Raw genomic sequence first — 22463 nt, 5'->3', positions numbered from 1 at the left:
TTAAATATGTCACCGCTGGATTTTAGTTAATAAGGAAAATTTGCAATCATTATATATAATGTATATTGGGTAAATTTTATGCCCTCAATCGAAAGAGTGTTACAAGAATCGAATTTGTAATCTTTCGATACGGAAACCATGCTTCACTCAGTGTGAAAAGAATGTTAATAGTAAAAAGCTCTTAAGATTGGGGTTCAGCCTTTTGGAAGAATGTTAATGGTAAAAAACTTTAGCATCTTAACCACCTAAGTATTTCCTTATTCGGATATGATCCGGTCAAAATTTTTAATTATAGCCTTTTTGGGCATTAATGTTTTTTTCTTTCGAAAATAATATTTTAGAGGCTTGCGATTTTGACAAATGGTTTTCCATATTTAGTCTTCTAATCATTATAATATTGTTGTGGCTATTTATTACGAGTATAATTTTGGACTATTTGCAAAAAAAATTCAAAGAATATTATTAATTGTGATGTGGACTGTGTGGAGCATATTTAATCAATTTAAAAATTTTGGAAAAGCATATTTATTGTCGTTTCAAACATTAATTTCGTAACTTGTTTTAACATTTGAATTCTGATTTTGATAATATTGCTTGTATTATATTGTTTTAAGTGATGTAATTTGTTTGGAATGTGAGCATGTTGATTTAATTTTATGCGCTATTCTTCATTGCATAATATTTTGTTGTTTAAATTATGAGATTTTATTATGTCTTTAAAAATGCATGAATTAGGAATAAATTTAGTTATTTATTAAGTTGAACTTTATGCATAATATTAGTTGCGGCACATTTAGACCGTTAAAATATAACTCACCTTTATTTTTTTAATTAATCATTGTAGTTTTTGTAAGAGTTAATTCCACCGGAGGTCCCTTGTTTTTTGTGACAATTTTAAATTTAGTCCAAAATTATCGTTTTTGTCATTTTACATCACATATTATTGTTTTTTGGACACTTTTAGTCCTTCTCATGATTTTTTCTATTTTTAATAAGGGCATTTGTGTCTCTTCATATTTTTCTTTTGTTATTTTTTCGGTTTCAACCAGTTTAATGGGTAGGTAACCTTTGATTTTTAGTAATCATATTTTTCAACAAATTTTTAGTAAAGTCTTAAACCAATTAAACTGGTTGAAACCGGAAAAATAACCAAAGAAAAATATGAAGAGACAAAAATGTCCTTATTAAAAAAAAAAAAAAAAAAAAACATGAGAAGGACTAAAAGTGTCTAAAAACGATAGTCTGGGATGTAAATTGCAAAAACGATATTCTGGGACTAAATTTGGAATTGCCACCAAAGACAAGAGACCTCCGGTGGAATTAACTCCTTTTTAAGTATGACTAGAAAAGAAAATATGAAAAACGAGAGAAAAAATAAAAAATAAAATCAAAATCTGAAAAATTTAAAAAAAATATTAAAAAGATTTATGCACTCGACTAGATGTATAAATCTTGGTGGGACCCACGAAACTAACAAAAACATTGGTCCTTCAACAAAGACCAATGTTCTTTTTCTTTCCTCCACCCAAGCTTAGCCTTTTCAAAAACATATTCATCTTTCCTCGACCTATTCTTTTTCTCAAAAACCTATTCAAAATAATGATGATGCTCAAATGAAAAAAAAAAAAAAAAAAAAAAAAAAAAAGTCTTAACCATAAAAAATTAAAAACTCTCGAAGGAAAAAAAAAAAAAAAACCGGGTTTATGAATTTGTAAACTGACGAGTTTACGTTCGCGGGATTTCAACAATTCGTTTTTGCAGGCTAGAATTTAAGTCCGGAGAGCGTGAACGGACGCCAAAATCCGAAACGGACATACAGAGCAGAGGGAGATCGAGAGAAAGAAGGAAAAATGGCGAGGGAGAGAGCTCGCAAATGGCTGCTGTCGCTGACGATCCTCTTCGTACTCTCAGAGAATGGCGAAGGCATTTGGTTTCATTTGCCGGCGACCGGCTCCAAGTGCCTGTCGGAGAAAATCTACGCCGACGTAATCGTTTTCGGAAATTACTATTCTTTCTCGTCTACACGCGACGACCCCGCCCCCACCATGGCCGTCGAGGTTAAACCTTTTCCCCCTTAAATCTCCTCCTCACCATTCATGTTTTTACTAGTACAAAAGTACATTGATTTTGATTGGATTTAGAACAATGGATTTGGTATGAATTTTGCCTAACTCACTCCATATATTCGATAGAATTCTGTATAGAAAAGGAATAGTTTTGCGTTATGAATAGGTCGATTGAATTAGAAGTGCTATTGAGACTGAACAGAAGCAGAGATTCTGTGATGTAGCTGTTTTGAGGTTGAGATTTTTCACAGATCTTCGCTCACAACCCATCAAACTTTAGTCATTCCATTATTTTTGTTTTTGTAAAATTGGTATGTTTTGTTAGCTAAATTGAGTTTCTAATTTGTAACTATTGCATTGATAAGTGTCTTATTTGGGGCTTTACTGATTATTATTCTTAATTGTGATATCACTTGTTAAGATCAAAAGTTTACCAAGCCAAAAGCTATAGCTACTGGCGAATGCGCAACTTATTTCCTTAATTATAGACCAACATCACATTTCGAGACAAATTGGATATTGGACTTGGCCCTTAAGGGCTTTATGGCTTCTGCCCAACAATTTTCCAGCCGTACTAGACATGACCCCTTTACCAACCCTACCCAACATGCTCAAATTCGATATCGTCCCGGACCAAACTTCATCCAATTTGGATTGATGATGGTTTGAATGAGTTTTTTTTTTTCTTGGGTGAGAGAGAAACTTGCAACTACTACTGAAGGGGTTTACTGAGTAAGTCTAACCTTGTGATCCTCGCCAGTAAAACACCACAAGAAGATAAACCCTAACCTTGTAACCCTAGTCAGTAAAACACCACAAGAAGATAAACCAACTTAAGTTATTCATAGTTGACCACTCGAACCAAGAAAGCCAAAAGAGTCGCTTCCACTAAAAGTCAAATTTAGAAACAGTCCGACTAACTTGGTTGAATTTTTCGTTTGAATGAGTTTCATGGCAGATGAACATTTCATATATGAAGTTTTGAACTGCATTGGTAAATATTTTTCACCATCTCTTTTTTACTTATAATGTGCAGATTACATCACCGCTTGGAAACAACCTATATCACAAGGAGAATGTGACAATGGGAGAATTTAGCTTCACAACTACTGAGGAAGGAATCTATGTTGCATGTTTTAGGATTGATGGCAATAATTCCAGTGAGGTTTTAACTGTTAGCCTTGACTGGAAAACTGGGATTTTTACAAAGGATTGGGAATCAGTTGCAAGAGCAGAGAAAATAGAGGTGACACTTTCATTGATGCACTTTTTATACTTCAAAAATTTATGGTGTCAATACGTACTAATTTCTTTTATATCTGGCAAAAATCTAAAGTCTTTGACTTATTTCTAAGTACAAGCTACACCCATATTAGTATTAGTAACCACCATAAACTTTTCATTATTAGATACAAGCAGGGGAGTGGGCAGAGCAAGACATATAATTTTTTTATCGAAATTCAGAAAGTAATATTTCTACTCCCAAATTCTACTTCCTCTCATAAAATTTTGATGTTGACATTTTTATTGAGATTAATAAAATGAAGATAATTAATCATCAATTGTCACATTATAGAGTAATATAACTTTTTTTTTTTAATCTCTTAGCTATAGCAGTACTACTAATACTTTACATTTCAATTGTTATTTCATTCTTTTTTAAGTTCTTCGACTTTTATAAATTCACCAAATTCGACACAAAATATTTAAAAGACACTAAATTTTATAAAATTATCCTTCTTCGTTTTTATAAAATTTTTATTTATAGTCAAGAGACTAAAAGTGAATGTTATTATAAGTGGTCTTCGACTTTTATAAATTGACCAAATTTGATACAAAATATTTAAAAGACACTAAATTTTATCTTTCTTCATAGAGAGCATTTATAAAAATTTTATAGTCAAGAGACTAAAAGTGGATGTTATTATAAGTGGTATTAACTCAGAGAGATTAATTATCCAACTTTCTATCAATTGTAGGGTCTTGAGCTTGAGTTGAGAAAGCTTGAAGAAAGAGTTAAAGCAATTCGTAAAAATATAATCGGTCATATGATCAGGTAAGTAACTACTTGTTCAATTTACAAGACTATATTATTAATTATAACGAGGTATTTTTTTCGGCTTTCTCGCTCCACTTTTATCCACACACGAAAAAAAAAATGACATTATTAATGTTGTTGATTATTCTTATCCTAATTATTCTTATGCAATTCCAGAGAATTTAAGATGCAGAAAGTGAGCACAAAAACAAATGCTAGGGTGGCAAGGTTCAGCCTGATGTCTATGGGAGTTTGCATCTTGGTTTCAGCTCTGCAAGTATGGCAGTTGAAACGGTTTTTTCTAAAGAAGAAACTTGTTTAGCTTTTCTTTGTCAAAACTCAAAATTTGTCTTTGGTGTGGAAAGTATACACATGTAACATGTTCCCTAAATACATGTTTCAAATAGATTTCTGACTTTCAATTAGGGCATCCATAATAGTTCTCCTCTTTTCTTCTCAAATTATAAGCTCAACTCCTCCACATCACCTTATAACCTCATTTCTTATTTTCTCTCTAATCCTTCTCCCTTTTTTTCTCCTTTTTTGTGAGCACTACTCATTCAAACCCATACATATCATTTATTATTTTATTCACTTATCTATAATTAAATAATTTTAACTTTATAACTACGAAATATAATTTTGATTTTAAATTAAAATAGCGAAATAAAATAAATCAAAAACAATTTTTAAATAATATATATACCAAAAACTAATAAAATTTTAAAATAAATTTTAAGAGTTAATTCCAACAATAATCCTCCGACTATAGTGATTTTCCAAAATTAATCTCAGACTTTTAATTTGGACACTTTAGGTCCCTTGACTTTCAATTTATTTCCAATTAAGGTCCTTTCGTTAGAATACGGTTCATTAGACTTTAAATGAAGGGGTAAACTCGTCCTTTCACATGCCTATGTATTATTCTTCGTATTTCTCCCTTCGTATTTCGTTGTTATACCTTGTAAACATCTCAATAATAGAGGAACGCACACACGAGTAGTCAGCAAATGGGGAACGACGAGGAACATTTTAGGGTTTCGACTAAGATTATCTTCATATATATCGCGTATACAATGGAGAAATACTAAGAATAATACATAGGCAGGTGAAATGATGAGTTTACCCCTTCATTTAAAATTCAATTAACCGTATTCTGACGAAAAGACCTTAATTGGAAAGAAATTGAAAGTCAAGGGACCTAAAGTGTTCAAATTAAAAGTCAAGGATTAATTTTGGAAAATCAATATAGTCGGAGGACCATTGCTGAAATTAACTCTAAATTTTAATATAGTAATTTAAAAAATAAAATAACATTCATTTCAAAAAAAAAAAAAAAAACAAATTAGAAGAGAAAAGGGAAAAAAAAATCAAGTTGCATACTTGTGTGGCGATTGCACGCCACACTATGCAAGCTTGCGGCTTTCTCCCCTTTTCCTTTCGAAGAGAACTTTCTCTCATGAAGATAATCTTCTCTCCCTTTCAACCATGTTCTTTTTTTTTCTCTTCCTTTTCTCCCTTTTAATCTCCACTATTAAAGATTAAAGATGTCCTAATATAACAATATCCTCTAACCTTTAATTCAAATACATACATATTGTATTTTTTTTTTAAAAAAAAAATTATTATTATACATATAATGATATCAATTGTGTATTAATGGGTTCTTTTTATCATTTGAGTATGACTACAGTACGGTTATTTTTAAAAAAATAAAAATAAAATAAAAAAAATCAGAGATAATAGTTGAAGAGCATGGACATTTGCATGTTCTTTTTTCCTCCAAAAATAGGAAATACAAAGTAAATTTTCTATCTTATTAATATCCAAATTATACCAGCAAATTATGTTTTGAACTATGATAAATCATTGATAAATATTCATTTTTAGCTAATATATTAAAAATAAATTTATATATTAGTGGTTCAGGTAAATAATGATACGCAATATAATGAATCAAGATATATAAATGATAACATTTACATATGGTATAAAGACTTGCAAGTCAACTTTATAATTTTATTAAAAGCATTAAAACTTAAAATAGTCATTCATCTATACTATAACTTTTAATTTGATCATCGACTATCAAATTCATCTAAAATGATCCCTCAACTAATTGAGTAAATTTTGTATAATTGAACTATTTTGTTTAAATTGATACTCCATATATCTCATTTTACTTATAATATTTACTATTCATTAATTAAACCAACTATTTCTTCTTATTTTCTTCTTCATTTTTGTTGTATATAATCCAATTATCTGCCTACCATACATTTTGAAAATTCATGCACGAATAATGTAAAAATAAATAAAAACAGTCAATTGTGAATCAATCATCATCAGAGTATAAGCCTGAAAGTTCAAGCATCTTTATTATAGGACAACAAGAATGGTTACCAATGGACAAAAAAAAAATGGTGAAATCTCAGTAGTCACTATTCAATGGAAACAATCTTGCGGTTCATGCGACTGAATCTGCAGATATCCTCAAAAAATTCATCTGAGCTGGTGTGGCAGCTCTTCATCTGAAGAATCTTAATTTTCATGTTTCTCAAATTCTTGGCGTACCTTAGCAACGACTCGAGAGTACTCATTTTCTGTTCAGCATTCAGCGGTGATCTCACTGTAACAACCACCTTTTCAAGGCAAGGAATCCCGAAGCTTGAGTCTAGCTGCAAACACATAAATATGGGTAATGTCATTGCTTGTTGCGGGCTTGCAGCTAAATAGAGTAATAGACTAACTTTGCTTCAGAATATACAAGAGAGCTTACGTTTTTCAAGCTGTTTTTCTGGCAAAGTGCTGCAAACATAGCGCCATGGATGTCGAATGTTTGAAGCTTGGGGTGGCTATTGAAGAAGTCTGCAAAATCAACCTCGGGGAAAGGCAGAAGTGCTTCGAAATCCCCTGTGAATTCCACCTTCATGAAGAGTTGTTTCACTTCGCTCGCCATTTGAAGCAGTTTGCTTATAGCATCCCAGCTCCACTGGATTCCCCTCATGGCTAAGGTCTCCAGAGCTACAAGCTTCCCAAAATCTAGCATATAAACTCGCCCTGCACATGAAAATAACATTCGAACATTAAAAAAAACTGATATTACACAACTATAAAACTTGATTGAGATTGCATTAAGATTAGTACCTGTACCTGAACTGTTGGAAATAGAAAGGTTCTTCAAGAACTGGGTCTCGGGAACTTTAATCCAACTACAGCCTTGTATTTCGAGGTTTTCAAGCTTTGGGCAATTGACAGACAGAGAGCAATTACCAGCGCCATAGAAATCAAGCTTACAAAGCGCTAGCTGTGGAAGCTCAATTATGACAGACCGAAGGCCCTCGCAGCCAAGCAGCAGCAGCTGCCTTATATTAGGACAGTGCTTCAATGTGTCAGAAAGTGCCATATCATCAACCCTCGCACCAATAATTTCAAGATTCTTAAGCCTGTGGAAAGTGTCCCATTTCGGGGAATGTTTCATGAGCACACCCCAGAGCTTCAGAGACTCCAAATTACACGCAGCTCTTATAGAATCCAACTTGGAGGGACTTCCCATGTCGGATTGGAGTTCACTCAAGTTGTCCATACGCAACTCGAGACTCTTTAGTGATGGTCCAACAAGGGAAAGCCATGAAGCAAGACTAACCCCAGAGAACGAGCAGTAGATACAAAGCGCTTCTAATCTCTCAACCGACGAAATCATCCGTCCAATTACAGCATCAGGGTTTCCATCCTTAAAGTTGTCAAAAAGGTTTCGAGGGAAGAAGAGGCTCCTAACTGCTGGCATTGTCTCCTTCCACCGCTTGGAAACACAAGAACAATAGGCCACATCTTTGGCATTGCTTATGTGGGACAAAATATAGTACACAATGGCATCGGGTAGAGAATCCATTTCTGTGGGAACATAAATCAAACAGGTTATAGTCAATTAAAAACTCCACCCAAAATCAGCAGAAAATAAAAATGACTACAAATCAAGTTTACTATCCTATCACACTAAACCAATTCTAAACAGATTCGGATATAAAGATGAAACAAAATGATAATAAACAACAAAATTTCAGCAGAACACTAGGTAAGAAAATTAAGACATACGGAAACTTTTAATCAAGAAATAAACAAAACGCAATGTTTCCGAAAATTCAAACGCACGGAGCTGAATAAAGTTTGCGCGGAGGTCCAAATCTTTAAATCCAAGATAAAATTAACTGTAAACTGCTAGATTTACGTGCAATTCTTCAATCATTCATCCATTCATTCATATATATGCACAAGTGAGAGACGGAAAAGAAAGGGAATTGAGCTTACAGCGAAGAAGATGCAGAGATTTGAGCTGCCGGGTCCGAGCTTTGGCTCCTTTTTGACTTGGAAACCCGATTTGATAAAGAAAGGGGAAGAAGGAGAGAGAGGCGGGGTTTATAAGGGCCATTTTCAAATTTCAAAAAGTGCGAGGGCGGAGCTTTGGGTTTTTGTTTTGTTTTGTTTTTTTTTTTTTTCTAATTTTTTTACTGAAAGTCTGCTTCCCTGTCTGCACGCGAAAGGTGAAGACCCCCCAAGCCCGCTCTGGTTTTTGAACTATTTTGATTTTTGAAAATTTTCGACCGTTTTGCCTGCCAAAGTGCCAATACATGAAAATATGAAATTGAAACCCAAATGTCAATTCATTTGTAATTTGACTAATTTCCTGGGTGAATCCCTACCCAAGCGTCCCCACATCTTGACTTGACGAAGCATTTAAAAATATTAGGAATAAGGGTCAAATAGGCCATCGAACTGCACATGATAATACAATTAGGCCACTGAACTCAAAAAACCAACAATTGAGTCCCTAAACTTATCAATTCCTAACAATTCTTCCAATTTGAAAGTTTCCAACAAGTCAACAGGTCATCCTCCAAATTAATTATTAAAATTAAAAAAAAAAAAACAGATCGGCTGAATTCTGTTTTTTTAAAATTATTTAAATAATTAATTTTTAAATTTTATTTTTTTAAAAAATAATTAATTTGGGAGGATGACCTGTTAACTTGTTGGAAACCTATAAATTGGAAGAATTGTTTGAAATTGGTTAGTTTAGGGACCTAATTGTTGGCTTTTTAGGTTCAGTGGCCTAATTGCATTATCGTGTGCAGTTCGATGGCCTATTTGACCCTTATAAGACACGATGATTTAATGGGTTTAATATACATGACCAAATGTCAATGCATACAAGAGAGATTTCACTTTAGGCATAATTCTCACATTAACACCCGTTAAGATTCGAACACTGGTCTCTTCCCCCAAGTACCCAATTACTATTTACTGAACCATTTGTAATTTACCTAGTATAGTTTAGTGACTATTACATAAGAATGTGATTTATCTAATTTTATGCTTACTCTCAAATAATAATTGTGAATGATCTCTTATTACAAAAAAAAAAAAAAAAAAAAAAAAAAAAAAAAAAAAATCATCAATAAGTTATGTTAGAAGACAAGATGTTAGTAATATATGAAGGTGGAATGGCATACCACTCACTCGAACTTGATTTAAAAGCGGTTTTTCACACACAAAAAAAAAAATATGGACAGAACAATTTGCAAACCATCTAACAAGAGTGGTAGGACATGATTCTTAACAACTTGTTAGTATTTTAATTCATAAGAGAAATATAAATATGAAAATTTTAATTCCCCAATAGAAACAAAATTTTAAATATGTATTTTATCTAAATTAAAATGTTAAATTATTATGAGGGAGAATTAATATTGTTATTCTACTTATTTCCAATAACGAATTCTATATATTTATACATACCTAAAAAAAATTGTAACAAAATATGCTTGTTTTTAAGACATGTATAGTTCTTCAACGTTCAATTTGTTTTTTTTTTTCCTTATCACTTTTGGCTTCTTTGTCCCCCTCCCATGGGCAAATTTTTATATGGACCACGGTCCACATAGCACTGTATGAATCATTAAAAAAATACATTTTAATATACCAAAAATTACATTATTTGTATATTAAATGTACATTATATAAAATATAATGAACTTTGAGTACTCAAATAGTGTATTTTCTATAAATATAAAGTACATTTTTAATATACAAAAAGTATATTATTTGTGTGTTAAATGTACATTATTTGATAATATACAAAATAATGTACTTTCAGTATTCAAATAATGTACTTTGTGTACAAAACACAAGTAATATATAGAGTACTTTTTATTCGTAGTCAACACAACTGTGTAAACCATGATTCAAAAAATAATGATTATTGCTCCCTCATATCCTCGACACACGAAAATTGTATTATAGGGAAGACTCTTCTTATATATCTAAGAAAGAGTCATGCCTCTTATTAGTTTTGTATTGTCAAAAGGGAGCGTCCAAATATAGGTGGAGCATGATTCCTATACAAAATATCACGATTTTGATTTTTGCTTCCAAATGTTATTTTTAACACGATTTATCTCTTATGTGTATAATAATTTATGAGTTTTTATACATACAAAAATAAAATTTACATAATATACATTTTTAAATAGTTATTATGAATTTTCCTTGTAACCCAAAATATAATGTATAATTACAATTTACAGATAGTAAGGCCTTTATACAAATTTATGTAGTCATTCTTGCCGAATACGGCAAATGTTTATTACTTTATTATATAGTATAGTACACGAGATTGTGAGAATTGAAATATGAACTAATTTTCTATTTCAAGTTGGAGAGATGGGAGATGAGATCAAATGAAGTGAAAAATGGGTGAGCTAGGATGTGATCATTTAACCATATAGAAAATCAAGAAAGTTATGCCTAAACTAACAAAGAAATTAGCTAGGGTTTTGAGGATGATTATCACAACCACCCAACAAGATAAGGAAGATGTCGTTTGTAGCTCCGAAAGGCCAGTCAACTAATTAAGTGAAACATGATTATTATTGTATATTAATGTCCTCAGGGGTTCGTTTTTAATAACACCCTATATTGATCGAATTTGTCGCATGGGATCTTTTTAACTAGCGCGGGCGTTTTACTTCTCATGTGTGGTTTGTGGACCATTGCATAAGTATGAGTTTATCTGGTGCACACTCTCAAGTATTGGTTGCAAGTATCCATTGTCATCCAAACAACAAGGATGATGTGAAACTTTGTGGTTCCCCTCGGCACTCAGGGCGTTGGTATATTGGATGATAAACCTCACTTAAGATTTGCTTACATCGACAATATAATGTGAATGTTTGATTACAACAACTAACAAATATTAGAGGTTTGAGTTTGACTTCTTGTGTGCAAAGATATATAATTTGGTGTTGAATCTCAAAGATATATTATTGATTTACCTTTTCATTGGCATGATGGTGGGTCTATGAATGATTTCATGATATAGTTTGACAAATTAAAGTCAGGAAACCTATGTTATATATTAAAAAAAAAAAAAAAAAAAAACATGAAAAAAAAAAAAGACGATGTGATTTTATCAATTACGTACCTATTTTACATCAAAACTATTAACTTGTCAATTCTATAATTTGATTACTTGTCTATTTGAACAATCATAGCACTCCTAATTTTATCTCATCATTTTATAGCTTTTTTTCCGTGCATGCCTCATGTCATCTTCAATTCATGTCAAATGGTTCAGTAATCATTCATCAATCAAGAATGATTGAACCATAATATATATATATATATATATATATATATATATGGTTCCCGTACAGTTGGGTGTGCCAGGTGCGATTGTGGGATGAGATGAGAGTCATTGATCTTGTCAAAAACAACGTCAAGGATTAACAAAAATTAAAAATAAAAAAAAAAATGCAATGACAATTTTTGTCTTTTTGCATCTAAATCAAATTTAAAGTGCGTGATTTTTGTGTTGTGTGCTTAATGTGTTTAGTTGTTGAAACTTAAGTGCGTCACTCTAAAAGCTTTAGGTGCGTTGTTTTCCTTATTAATGTGCATGATTTGTGTGCTTAAGGTGTGTAAGTTGTTGAAACTTAAGGTGCGTGGTTTTCCTTCTTAAGGTGTATCGGTCTAAAGCTTTAGGTGCGTGGCTTTTCTTTTAAAGGTGTGTTGTTTTCCTTTTTAATGTGCTTTGTTTTCCTTTTAAAGGTGTGTAAAGAAAGTCCTAAGAGGAAGTTTTGCCCATCCGGAAATTGGATGGGCAGAAGTACAGAGCGCTGGAGGAGCCGAAGAAAGTCATAAGAGTTTTATTGAATGAAAAGCCTTGAATTATTCTTCATATTTTGCAAATGGGCTTGACTTGAATTGAACATAACCAATGAAGGGTTGTCTTAATTGTATTGACAATCTGGACCTTGTGATTGGGCCACTATAATTCTTTAATCTACCTAATGCACTTCTTATTGACCTTTCTAGTTCCTTCAACCAATGATGCTTTAAGAACATAGTAATAGCCTTGTTAAGAGCCCACTATGTACTATTATTGGATTCTATGTGTGTTCCAGCTTATAATCCTATAATTTTTTCGTCGGGTCGCTCTTCATATTTTCATTAAAAAAACATTGATTAGCGTAGTGGTTCGTCGCCTAACTTGATATCACAACTGAATGCGGCTGTGTAGAGGCTTGGATCCCACGAGAAACCTAAATGGGAAAACGGCCCATGATGATGAGAGGTGTGATCGAATTGGATCCCTTGGGCGCGCATAAATACTAGGATCTGACAAGTAATATAATTGAACAACTCGTGATTTACCTCTGTAATGGCTCTAGGGACAGGATCCTGTGGGCTTATGAATTATGATTAGTCTAGGGCGTTGAGATCACTTAAGTAAAAAAAAAAAAGCATGAAAGTCTACAATGTCCGACACTAACGTACCCCTACAAACTCAAAGACTTTCGTATTCACTATTAAATTGCAATCCGCGTTAGAAATACATACCAATGTTGGTGTCGATCAACACCATACTTGTTTTGAATGCGAAAAAAAAAACACTATATAATTTTATATAAAAGATAATAACACATTATATTTACATTATATATACAAAATCTGACTTAAAAATGTGAATAATAATAGCATTTTCTAGTCACTTTTATCACTTTTATACTATAAAGACAAAAATTAGGGCTTTATCATGTATTGTTTATTACCAACTGCTTCCTCCCTCTTTCACACTTCACCATCTAACATTGCTTATCATCAACGTTGGGTGGCAGAATCGTTATCAAATCTATTTAATTGTTTACGTACCAAATGGGGTCGTGGGACATTATTCTACTAGGGATTAGGAACTTTGGGTTAGGCATCAAAGGTACTTTAAGGTTAAAATAAATTAGCATGAATGAATCTTAAATTATATCATATTTGGACATGGTTAGCTATCTATTATTAATGAATGTATATAATTTGGTTGTGGATAGTAATATATAAGTATTTGGAGACCTGTAGGATATAGTGTACGTGTACGTATACATGTGTGTGTGCATGTTTGTGTTGGAGAGTTTATTTGTAGACTAATATGATCCACCAATTTAGGTTAGATCAATGATTAAGGGTTATCAAATATTTATAGAAAGTAAACAATGTCAGTTTTATAAATATTGTAAACTTAAAAATTTGTAATAATAATAATATTAACTTCGTGTTTTTTGTACTAAAACCTTTAAATGAGAACAACTACCGATGTAAAAAGCGAGAATTGATCTCAGTCACCTATATGAGTCCATTAATAGTTGAGAGTTTTAATATAAAAAAAAAAATATGTCCATTTTATAAATATTGCAAACTTTTAATTTACAATATTTATAAAGTTTACCACACCTATTTTTTCATTCAATAACACTCAACGGTTGAGTGTTATAACATTGTCACAGCTAAACTGTTACTCCGTACCATATTGATTAGTATGGTAACTCTTTGTATTGAGTACAACCCGATACAAATACAAAGCTTGAGCATCTTCAATTGACATAAATTTTGATGAGTTTTTGCAAGTGTGACTATGAAATATAAGATGTGAGGGAAGGGTAAAAAGGAAAAAAAATGAACAACAAAAAAGAAATGAATAGTTGCAGATTAACGTGTGTGGAGTGCATGCGTCTCGTTGGGCGCATTCTGGTGCTTTTCATGTGGCAATGGGCAAATTTTTTTTATTTTTTTTTGGGACGTTATGCCATGGAACCGTGTTCACCATTCACGGTGAACACGGTTCCAACGGTGTTAGTACACCGTTATCTTTTTTTTTTTTTTTTTTTTTTTTTTTTTTTTTTTTTTTTAATTGCGTGACTTTTCTTCTTTATTTTCACATTTTGCGGTTTCACTTTAATTTGAGGTGAACAAAGATTTCAGACATTCATAAATTATGAATTCATGCCTGCACATTCACTTTGGAACCATGCCTACACATTCCCGTCCGAAATCACGGACATTCATAAATTATGAATCCATGCCTGCACATTCGCTTTGGAACCATGCCTACACATTCACTTTGGAACCATGAGATTATGAATTTTCTGTTATAAGATTATGAATTTTCTGTTATGAGATTATGAATTTTCAGTTATGAGATTATGAATTTTCTGTTATGCGATTATGAATTTTCTGTTATGAGATTATGAATTTTCATTACATTCATAATTTTGGACATTCATAAATTATGAATTCATGCCTGCACATTCACTTTGGAACCATGCCTACATATTCCCGTCCGAAATCACGGGCATTCATAAATTATTAATCCATGCCTGCACATTCACTTTGAAACCATGCCTACACATTCACTTTGGAACCATGAGATTATAAATTTCTGTTATAGGATTATGAATTTTCTGTTATGAGATTATGAATTTTCAGTTGTGAGATTATGAATTTTCTGTTATGCGATTATGAATTTACTGTTATGCGATTATGAATTTTCATAAAATTCATAATTTGATCAAACGCGCGCCGTTAACTCCACATCCGCGATTTTTTTTTTATGCCTAAAAACGACGTCGTTTTGCCTTGTGTTCACCATTCTCGGTGAACACGATTCCATGGCATAATTTGCGTTTTTTTTTTTTTTTTTTGGTGTGGGTCCTACTTTAGAGACAAAATCAGGTTATTGCACAAGGACTCATTTCGTTTTCTATCATATCCTTCTCTTCTCCACATAAGCATTACGACCTTAAAAATATTCTCAAAAATCACTATTGTAGTTTCCCTTAAGGCTTGCATTGAATACAAAAAGGTTTCGAGCCTGCCCTGCATTTCTCAACAACTATTGTTTTAGTACTAATTTTTATCCATGACTATTATTTTAGTACCAAAATTCATCACGTCAGCCACCCCTCTATTTAAGACATGCCAAAATCTAAAAAATTTAAAGGTATTTTTGTAATTTTGAACTTAAGATTTCAATTTGAGCATGAATAAATGGATTTAAGCCCTAAGATCGATCCTAATGAGCAGTTCTCCTTTTCATCCTACCTTAATTTGAGGAAGAGAACTGCGAATTGAGATAGATCTTAGGGCTTAAATCCCTTTATTCATGTTCAAATTAATACCTTAATTTGAAAAGAGTGAAAATATCCTTAATAATTTCATATTTCGACATGTCTTAAACGAAGGTGTGATATGTGTGATGAATTCTGTCACTAAAATAATAGTCGTGGATGGAAATGGAAGTTTGTCATGTAGATAAATTTTTTTTTTGGTAACACTTGTGTGAAACCGTCTCACGGTTCTCAATATGTGAGACGGGCCAGATATTTGATTAATGGGTCAATTATTTATTTATTTATTTATTTATTAATGGATTAGATCTTTAACCTCATTAATCAAAGATCCGATGCGTCTTACATACTGAGATCCATGAGACGGCAAATTATATCGTGCATTGTGCGCTCTGGCCCAAAACAACGTCGTTTTGTATATATATATTTTTTTAAATTCCATTTCTCGTGTCTGATGTTAACTTCTTAAAAAAAAATTCCCATGTTTCGAATGTACATAATTGTATAACATAATGTACATAGTTATATAACAGAATACACATACACTTTTCCCGTGTCTGATGTTAACTTGTTAAAAAAATTCCATGTTTCGAATGTACATAATTGTATAATAGAATGTACATAATTATATAACAGAATACACATACACTTTTTTGAAAGGATAATACACATAATCTAACATAATACATAACACACATACATTATTAACATAATACACATAAACTCTTAACATAATACACATAAACCCTTAACATAATACACATAAACTCTTAACTCTTAAAAAAAATTCACTGTTTTGAATATACATAATTGTATAATAGAATGTACATAATTATATAATATAATGTACATAATTGTATAACAGAATCACATACACTGCGGCGCGTCAATTTTCCACACAACTTAACAATACGATATTGTTTTGAGAGGATGGGCGCACATTGCTATGTGCGTTGTGATGCAAGGTATAACGATTATCATGAGACGATCTCATACAAATTTTTGTATTTCTTTTTAAATTCGCAGGAGGAAAATAATATTTTTCTTTTTAAAGAAAAATCAAATCCAAGATTGTGATATTACAAACTTTTTGGTTAGTAATTAGTTAATTACACCCCAAAATAATATTCATACCAAAATAATACAGAGTTATTAAAAAAAAATATTATTGTGTACAAAGTCATACTAAAAAGTAAGAGTTAATGTCACATGAAGTCCTCCAAATATAGTGGTTTTGCCATGTTTAGTCCTAAATTTTTAAATTGACCATCTGTGGTAATTTGACTTTCAAATTTAGCCATTCGTGGTCCGAGTTAATCACCCATGGTCCTTCAACTTTCGAAATTTAACCAGCCGTGGTCCTCTTGAAATGACCATGGTTGGTTAAAATTTAATAGTTGAAGGACCATGGGTAGTTAGTTTGACTATGAATGGTTAAATTTGAAAGTCAAAAGACTACATATAATCAATTTAAAAGTTTAGAATTAAACGTGACAAGATCATTATACTCGGAGGACTTTAGACGATATTAATTCAAAAAGTAAAAACCAAAAAAAGAAATTGGAGGATGGTACGAGTGTATGTAAGTGGTGCAGTGAGTGGATTAGTACCAAAATCGTGAAAAGCACCGCAAAGCGTATGCGTTTGCGTGAGGGTGCATCAGTTCACCACGAACGCCCACTTGTCTCTCCATCTTTTAGAGCGAGAAAGAAAAGCACCGAAACCATATTGAAACTCTGCAGTAAAAGCTAGAGAGAGAGAGAGAGAGAGAGAGAGAGAGAGAGGAAGTGCAGTGTTCCACTGTTCCAGATGCTCATAGAATGGGGAAATCTGATGAGCGGCAACTGCCACTGCATCAGCAACAGCAGGGGGGCCGGAATGGGTCCGGCGAGGGCGGCGTTTCCAGAATCTTCTGCTGCTGCTGCTGTTGCGAGGGATGTCCGGTGGGTGTTTCTAGAATCTTCCGCGGGTTTAATTTCAAGTGCGTGTTTGTCTTGCTGCTGACTGTCGCCGTTTTACTGTCCGCCGTGTTTTGGGTCTTCCCACGCCGCTCTAACCAGTCCGGGTTTGATGCAAAAGAGGCAATCAAGCTCAGTTGTGAGTCTTTTAATTTTTTATGCTTTCGTAATTTTTGGTTCACTTTTCGTTTTGTTTTTCCGTGATTCAAGCCTTCTCTGCCTCTGTAAATGTCAAAATTGTGTTGAGTTTGTTGTGATAGCTGATGATTACATAGCAATTGTGGTGGTAGGGTTTAGTATAATTGATCACGGAAGTGAAAGGACTTTCACTTTTCATTTCAAGGTTTTTGGTTTTGTTTTTCGGTGATTCAAGCCATTTCTGCCTCTGTAAATGTCAAAATTGTGTTGAGTTTGTTGTGATAACTGATGAATACATAGCAATTGTGGTGGTAGGGTTTAGTATAATTGATCACGGAAGTGAAAGGACTTTCACTTTTCATTTCAAGGTTTTTGGTTTTGTTTCTGTTTTTCTGTGATTCAAGCCATTTCTGCATCTGTAAATGTCAAAATTGTGTTGAGTTTGTTGTGATAGCTGATGAATACATAACAATTGTGGTGGTAGGGTTTAGTATGATTGATCACGGAAGTGAAAGGACTTTCACTTTTCATTTCAAGGTTTTTGTTTTTCGGTGATTTAAGCCATTTCTGCCTCTATAAATGTCAAAATTGTGTTGAGTTTGTTGTGATAGCTGATGAATACATAGTAATTGTGGTGGTAGGGTTTAGTATAATTGATCACAGAAGTGAAAGGGCTTTCACTTTTCATTTCAAGGTTTTTGTTTTTCGGTGATTTAAGCCATTTCTGCCTCTGTAAATGTCAAAATTGTGTTGAGTTTGTTGTGATAGCTGATGAATACATAGCAATTGTGGTGGTAGGGTTTAGTATAATTGATCACGGTAGTGGAAGGGGTTTCACTTTTCATTTCAAGGTTTTTGGTTTTGTGTTTGGGCGATTAAACCAATTTCTGTCTCTTGTAAATGTTGAAATTGTTTTAAGTTTGTGTGGTAGTTGATGAATGCATAGCAAATTTGGTGGTAGTTTAGTATAATTGATGTCTTGATGATGGAGTGGTTTCAGCCTTGGGCTGCTAAAATTGCTTGTGAAGTACAAATGAATTAGCTGATGGGATGTATTAATCTTTACAAGCTGATGCCCTAGGCTTTAACTTGCCTAAGGTTATACCTGTAGCCAATATTGGAGTAGAAATATTGAATCTTTAAGGTCCTTCATTATGCCTAGTGTTTCTTTGTCCAGCGGGGTCATTATTTGGGGTCACAGATATAATAAAGTGATGAGTAAGTTTTGTGTGAGACCGTCTCACCGTGAAATGTGTAATATTTTATAGTTAAAATGTAATACGGAGTATGTTTTATGAGTGCATAGAAAAGTATTACATTTTAGTTAAAAAGTATTCGACTGTCTCAAGTCTCGGTCAGTCGGTCTCACACAAGACTTACTCCAGAATGATATTTTCCTATGTGGAGGTATGAGTCAACGGAGAGTCTTCTTCTCTAAGAGGTTGAATTTGAGAAAAGTGGTCGATGGTCATAATTCTAAGATGAATTGAAATACTAAACTTCTGTATAATATATAAGTCAATTCTCAAATGGTGAATATCATTGTTATTTGTTAATATGGATATTACTGGCTTTATCTTGCTCGGTATCTTCTGATAACTGTTGTTTCTGTTTAGCTACTGTTCAAGCATACTTCATGCTGGAGAAACCAGTTTCAGATCTTGTTCCTAACATTGCTAGACTAGAATATGATATTTATGGGGAGATAGGAGTTCCTTCCACAAAGGTTTGTATTATTTGTTAACCGTTAAAAGCTCTGTTGTGTATTTGCTGCCTTGCATTCTAGGTTAGTCAAACTAATAAGCTGATTGGCCACAGGTTGCAATTTTATCCATCCATCAGGCGGATTTATCTAACCAGAGTGATGTTATATTCGGCGTCCTTTCTGATCCAGTTGATTCATCTATAAATCAGCTGTCCTTAGATTTGCTGAAAATGTCTTTTATAGATATCTTTCTTCAACAAGCCAATTTGACACTGACTACCTCAATCTTCGGACAACCATTTTCTTTTGAGATTTTGAAATTTCCTGATGGAATCACTATAATACCTGAGCCCCGATCTACATTCTGGGACATGCCCCAGAACCTCTTCAACTTTACACTATATAATTCCATAGAACAAATAAAGTCGAATTTTGCGGTGTTAAAGGAGCAGCTGAAGTCTGGTTTACATCTCAGGCCATATGAGGTACATCTTGATTTATGCTTTCACAATTTAGTAATTCCTGTGAGTATGGTAGGCTAAGATCTGGGAAATTTCTAACTTTTTGCCCTTAAAGAGAAAGGAGAGGGATATTTTTGTTGGGAAATATTCTAATTCTGTGTGCTATCAGATTCTAAATTTGGGTGTAAAATGGAATACTCCTTCCATTCTTTATCTTGTATCCTACTGTTTTGTTATTGTTGTTATTTCGTGTGTAATTTATACATATGTAATTACATTAATAGTTGCAAGAACTCTTGTTTCTTCAAAAAAAGAATGTTTCTAAAATGGACTTCACCATTCTTCTTAATTTCATCAAATTTTTTGTCTCAACAGTGATGGAAAGAAATGGAAACTGTTTCAAATCTCTGTTTGTAACTCTTTATGACATGAACTTTAATGTAGGATTGGATGGTTGACTTGTTTTTGTTTATGCTCAGATTTATTTGATATGGCGTTTAATTTGGCTTTTAATCATGCTTTTATTTTTCTATCCTAGGACATTTTTGTAATGGTCAAAAACAATATTGGTTCTACAAGAGATCCCCCTGTTACAATTGAAGTTTCTGCTGTTACTGATGTTGATGTTCTACCACCAGAAAGATTGAAACAATTGGCTCGAATAATCACTGATTCCCCTCCCTCTGCAAATCTTGGCCTTGATAACTCTGTTTTTGGTAAAGTTAAGCAAATAAGTTTGTCTTCCTTTCTAAGTCATTCAATTCAGGCTGTGCCACCAACTGCTGCCCCAGCTTCAGCTCCATCTCCATCTCCAGTACAATATGATCCTGAACCATCTTCAGCACCATCTTATACTAGCCACACATATGCCCCAACTCCCGGTGAAGAACGGGGGCACCCTCCATCCCACGTCACTGCTTCACCAGTGCCTTCACAGGCGCCTGCTTCCCCTCATAGATTGGGAAGTCCACCATGTGGTCCGAGCCCATCACCGGCTTCTCATGCCATGCCAACGGTGTCTCCTGGTCTTTCTCCGCTGGCTGCTGTATCATATTACCCCAGTGAGGACCGTGAAGAATTGATTGAAAAAGGTTTTGTGTTGGCATCACAAGTCTCTTCAGGATTCTCTTTGTCTCCATCATGTAAGTTAATATCCTTGCCGCTTTCTTCTTTTTAATCTGTGTTTCCAAGCAGACACCTTACCTATCAGGCTATCACAATGATCATTTGTTTGGACTTGGGGCCCACCAAATAACTGATATTTAACTGTGGACCTTGCTGGCTTGTTAACAGGAGATGAGTTGATTATCACCCCTAACCCACTCTCTTTATCTGCTGATTTCATTTACTTAGGATCTCTGATGGTAGATGATGTGAGATTGGATAATAGTGAGTGGTGACACCGCACCCTAATTTGTTTCATCTCAGTATATATGTGTGTGCGTGTTGAGAGAGTGTAACGGTTCAACTTTATACATGATGTATGGTACATTTTTTAAAAATGACCTAGAAGGAAATAGGATATCCTATTTGAAACACATTAGTTTATGTCTCTTGTTCTTTGTCCTTCTTAAATCGCCTATGTTTGTCAACCTAAGATGGGGTTTGATTTTGCAGCTCGTGTTTTCTACAATGAGATGCACGCCCTCTACTTAAATGGATTCTTGACGATCCTTCTTTGTTGGATATGGTGACACGTGTGGCCTCATAACATCGCGATTTGGCTCAAGTAGGACGATAGTGACTGGGACAGGAACATTAAATGCATATCGTAAGTGTATAAAAGCATGCATATATGAAGAAGTTGCCGGCCGATGCCAAAGGTGACTGGCCTCTGTTTCACTCCATGACACTCAAAAATGTAATTTGCCCAAAGCAGATTTTCATCAAGGTAAGTAAAACTGAGATAGTTCTATTTGACCATCTGCAATGTGAGCAAATGCCAATATATGTCAATGATGCACATATGCTAACCAGATTCTGAACATTTGTGTATATTTTGCTGAAAGGAGTAACAGTAAGCCATATTTGTGGCATTATATACGAATTCATAGTTTATTTTGCTGAAAGGAGTAACAGTAAGCCATATTTGTGGCATTATATACGAATTCATAGTTTATTCAATTAGCCCTGTGCTGATGCTAATTCAGACCCCACACTGGGGAAAGTGTAGCACCCGCACCCACACATTGTGGGGCTGGTGCTCTTAAGTTTGGAGTTTAGGGGATCTCCGATAGCAATTTTTTATTTTTTTATTTTTGGTTTTTGAGGTCCCAATTAGGAGGGGAAGAGGGAAAGAGAAGAAGGAAAAGGAGAAAAAAATAAATAAATAAAAAGCATGTCTGATGTGAAAAAAAAAAAGTGGATGCGTATGCAGCGCGGTCCGTGCATGCCACGCACGCCATCCCATCCTCTTGTTTCATTTTTTTCTCTCCTGACGGGCCTCACAGAAAACCAAACGTGCAGTGAGAATTCAACTCTTCTCTCTCCTTCATATAAGTCATCTTCTCTTCTTTATATAAGTCATCATAGATTAGAATGCTCTTATACCTATAGACTATAAGTTATAAGACACCATTCATCATCCAACAACCTTCCATAAAGAAGAGCAACTTCATTAGATCACAAGATTATTGGCATTAAA

General features: G+C 33.5%; 3 protein-coding genes across 4 annotated transcripts; 2 read left to right on the top strand and 1 right to left on the bottom strand.

The window, feature by feature from the left end:
* The first annotated feature begins 1693 nt into the window (after window positions 1–1693).
* On the top strand, window positions 1694–4525 carry LOC109169282 (transmembrane emp24 domain-containing protein p24delta4-like). The gene is made up of 4 exons (XM_019318159.1): window positions 1694–2057; window positions 3103–3312; window positions 4046–4122; window positions 4282–4525. The coding sequence occupies exons 1-4, from the start codon at window positions 1851–1853 to the stop codon at window positions 4424–4426; spliced, it is 639 nt and encodes a 212-aa protein (XP_019173704.1). The 5' UTR covers window positions 1694–1850; the 3' UTR covers window positions 4427–4525.
* Window positions 4526–6409: 1884 nt separating this feature from the next.
* Window positions 6410–8655, bottom strand: LOC109165071 (F-box protein At1g10780). 2 transcript variants are annotated; one of them, XM_019313687.1, is made up of 4 exons: window positions 8413–8655; window positions 7252–8000; window positions 6884–7164; window positions 6410–6782 (listed from the first exon to the last, which is right to left on the bottom strand). In XM_019313687.1, exons 2-4 carry the CDS (start codon window positions 7994–7996, stop codon window positions 6546–6548), a joined length of 1263 nt encoding a protein of 420 aa, XP_019169232.1. In that variant the 5' UTR covers window positions 7997–8000; window positions 8413–8655; the 3' UTR covers window positions 6410–6545. The 2 variants fall into 2 exon arrangements, with proteins under 2 accessions (XP_019169232.1, XP_019169241.1); XM_019313696.1 differs by having other exon boundaries at window positions 7258–8000; window positions 8413–8654.
* Window positions 8656–17190: 8535 nt separating this feature from the next.
* LOC109169212 lies at window positions 17191–21879 on the top strand. Its single transcript, XM_019318065.1, has 5 exons — window positions 17191–17654; window positions 19270–19379; window positions 19472–19843; window positions 20358–20961; window positions 21437–21879. Exons 1-5 carry the CDS (start codon window positions 17378–17380, stop codon window positions 21511–21513), a joined length of 1440 nt encoding a protein of 479 aa, XP_019173610.1. The 5' UTR covers window positions 17191–17377; the 3' UTR covers window positions 21514–21879.
* Window positions 21880–22463: the final 584 nt, after the last annotated feature.

Source organism: Ipomoea nil, unplaced genomic scaffold (assembly GCF_001879475.1).
Source record: "Ipomoea nil cultivar Tokyo-kokei standard unplaced genomic scaffold, Asagao_1.1 scaffold0317, whole genome shotgun sequence".
In the NCBI taxonomy this organism is placed as follows: domain Eukaryota; kingdom Viridiplantae; phylum Streptophyta; class Magnoliopsida; order Solanales; family Convolvulaceae; genus Ipomoea; species Ipomoea nil.
The sequence above is the reverse complement of the archived record's forward strand: the minus strand, read 5'-3'. Positions and strand labels throughout refer to the sequence as shown.

What these genes read in the sequence shown, in the direction of transcription:
- LOC109169282 (XM_019318159.1), top strand. Translation starts at nt 1,851, where the DNA reads ATGGCGAGGGAGAGAGCTCGCAAATGGCTGCTGTCGCTGACGATCCTC. An exon ending in CAAGAGCAGAGAAAATAGAG is followed by an intron (nt 3,313 to 4,045) that starts GTGACACTTTCA and finishes TATCAATTGTAG; the next exon opens with GGTCTTGAGCTTGAGTTGAG. An exon ending in ATAATCGGTCATATGATCAG is followed by an intron (nt 4,123 to 4,281) that starts GTAAGTAACTAC and finishes ATGCAATTCCAG; the next exon opens with AGAATTTAAGATGCAGAAAG.
- LOC109165071 (XM_019313687.1), bottom strand. Translation starts at nt 7,996, where the DNA reads ATGGATTCTCTACCCGATGCCATTGTGTACTATATTTTGTCCCACATA. An exon ending in TTCCAACAGTTCAGGTACAG is followed by an intron (nt 7,165 to 7,251) that starts GTACTAATCTTA and finishes TTTCATGTGCAG; the next exon opens with GGCGAGTTTATATGCTAGAT. An exon ending in AGAAAAACAGCTTGAAAAAC is followed by an intron (nt 6,783 to 6,883) that starts GTAAGCTCTCTT and finishes ATGTGTTTGCAG; the next exon opens with CTAGACTCAAGCTTCGGGAT.
- LOC109169212 (XM_019318065.1), top strand. Translation starts at nt 17,378, where the DNA reads ATGGGGAAATCTGATGAGCGGCAACTGCCACTGCATCAGCAACAGCAG. An exon ending in TACATCTCAGGCCATATGAG is followed by an intron (nt 19,844 to 20,357) that starts GTACATCTTGAT and finishes TTTCTATCCTAG; the next exon opens with GACATTTTTGTAATGGTCAA. An exon ending in ATTCTCTTTGTCTCCATCAT is followed by an intron (nt 20,962 to 21,436) that starts GTAAGTTAATAT and finishes TTGATTTTGCAG; the next exon opens with CTCGTGTTTTCTACAATGAG.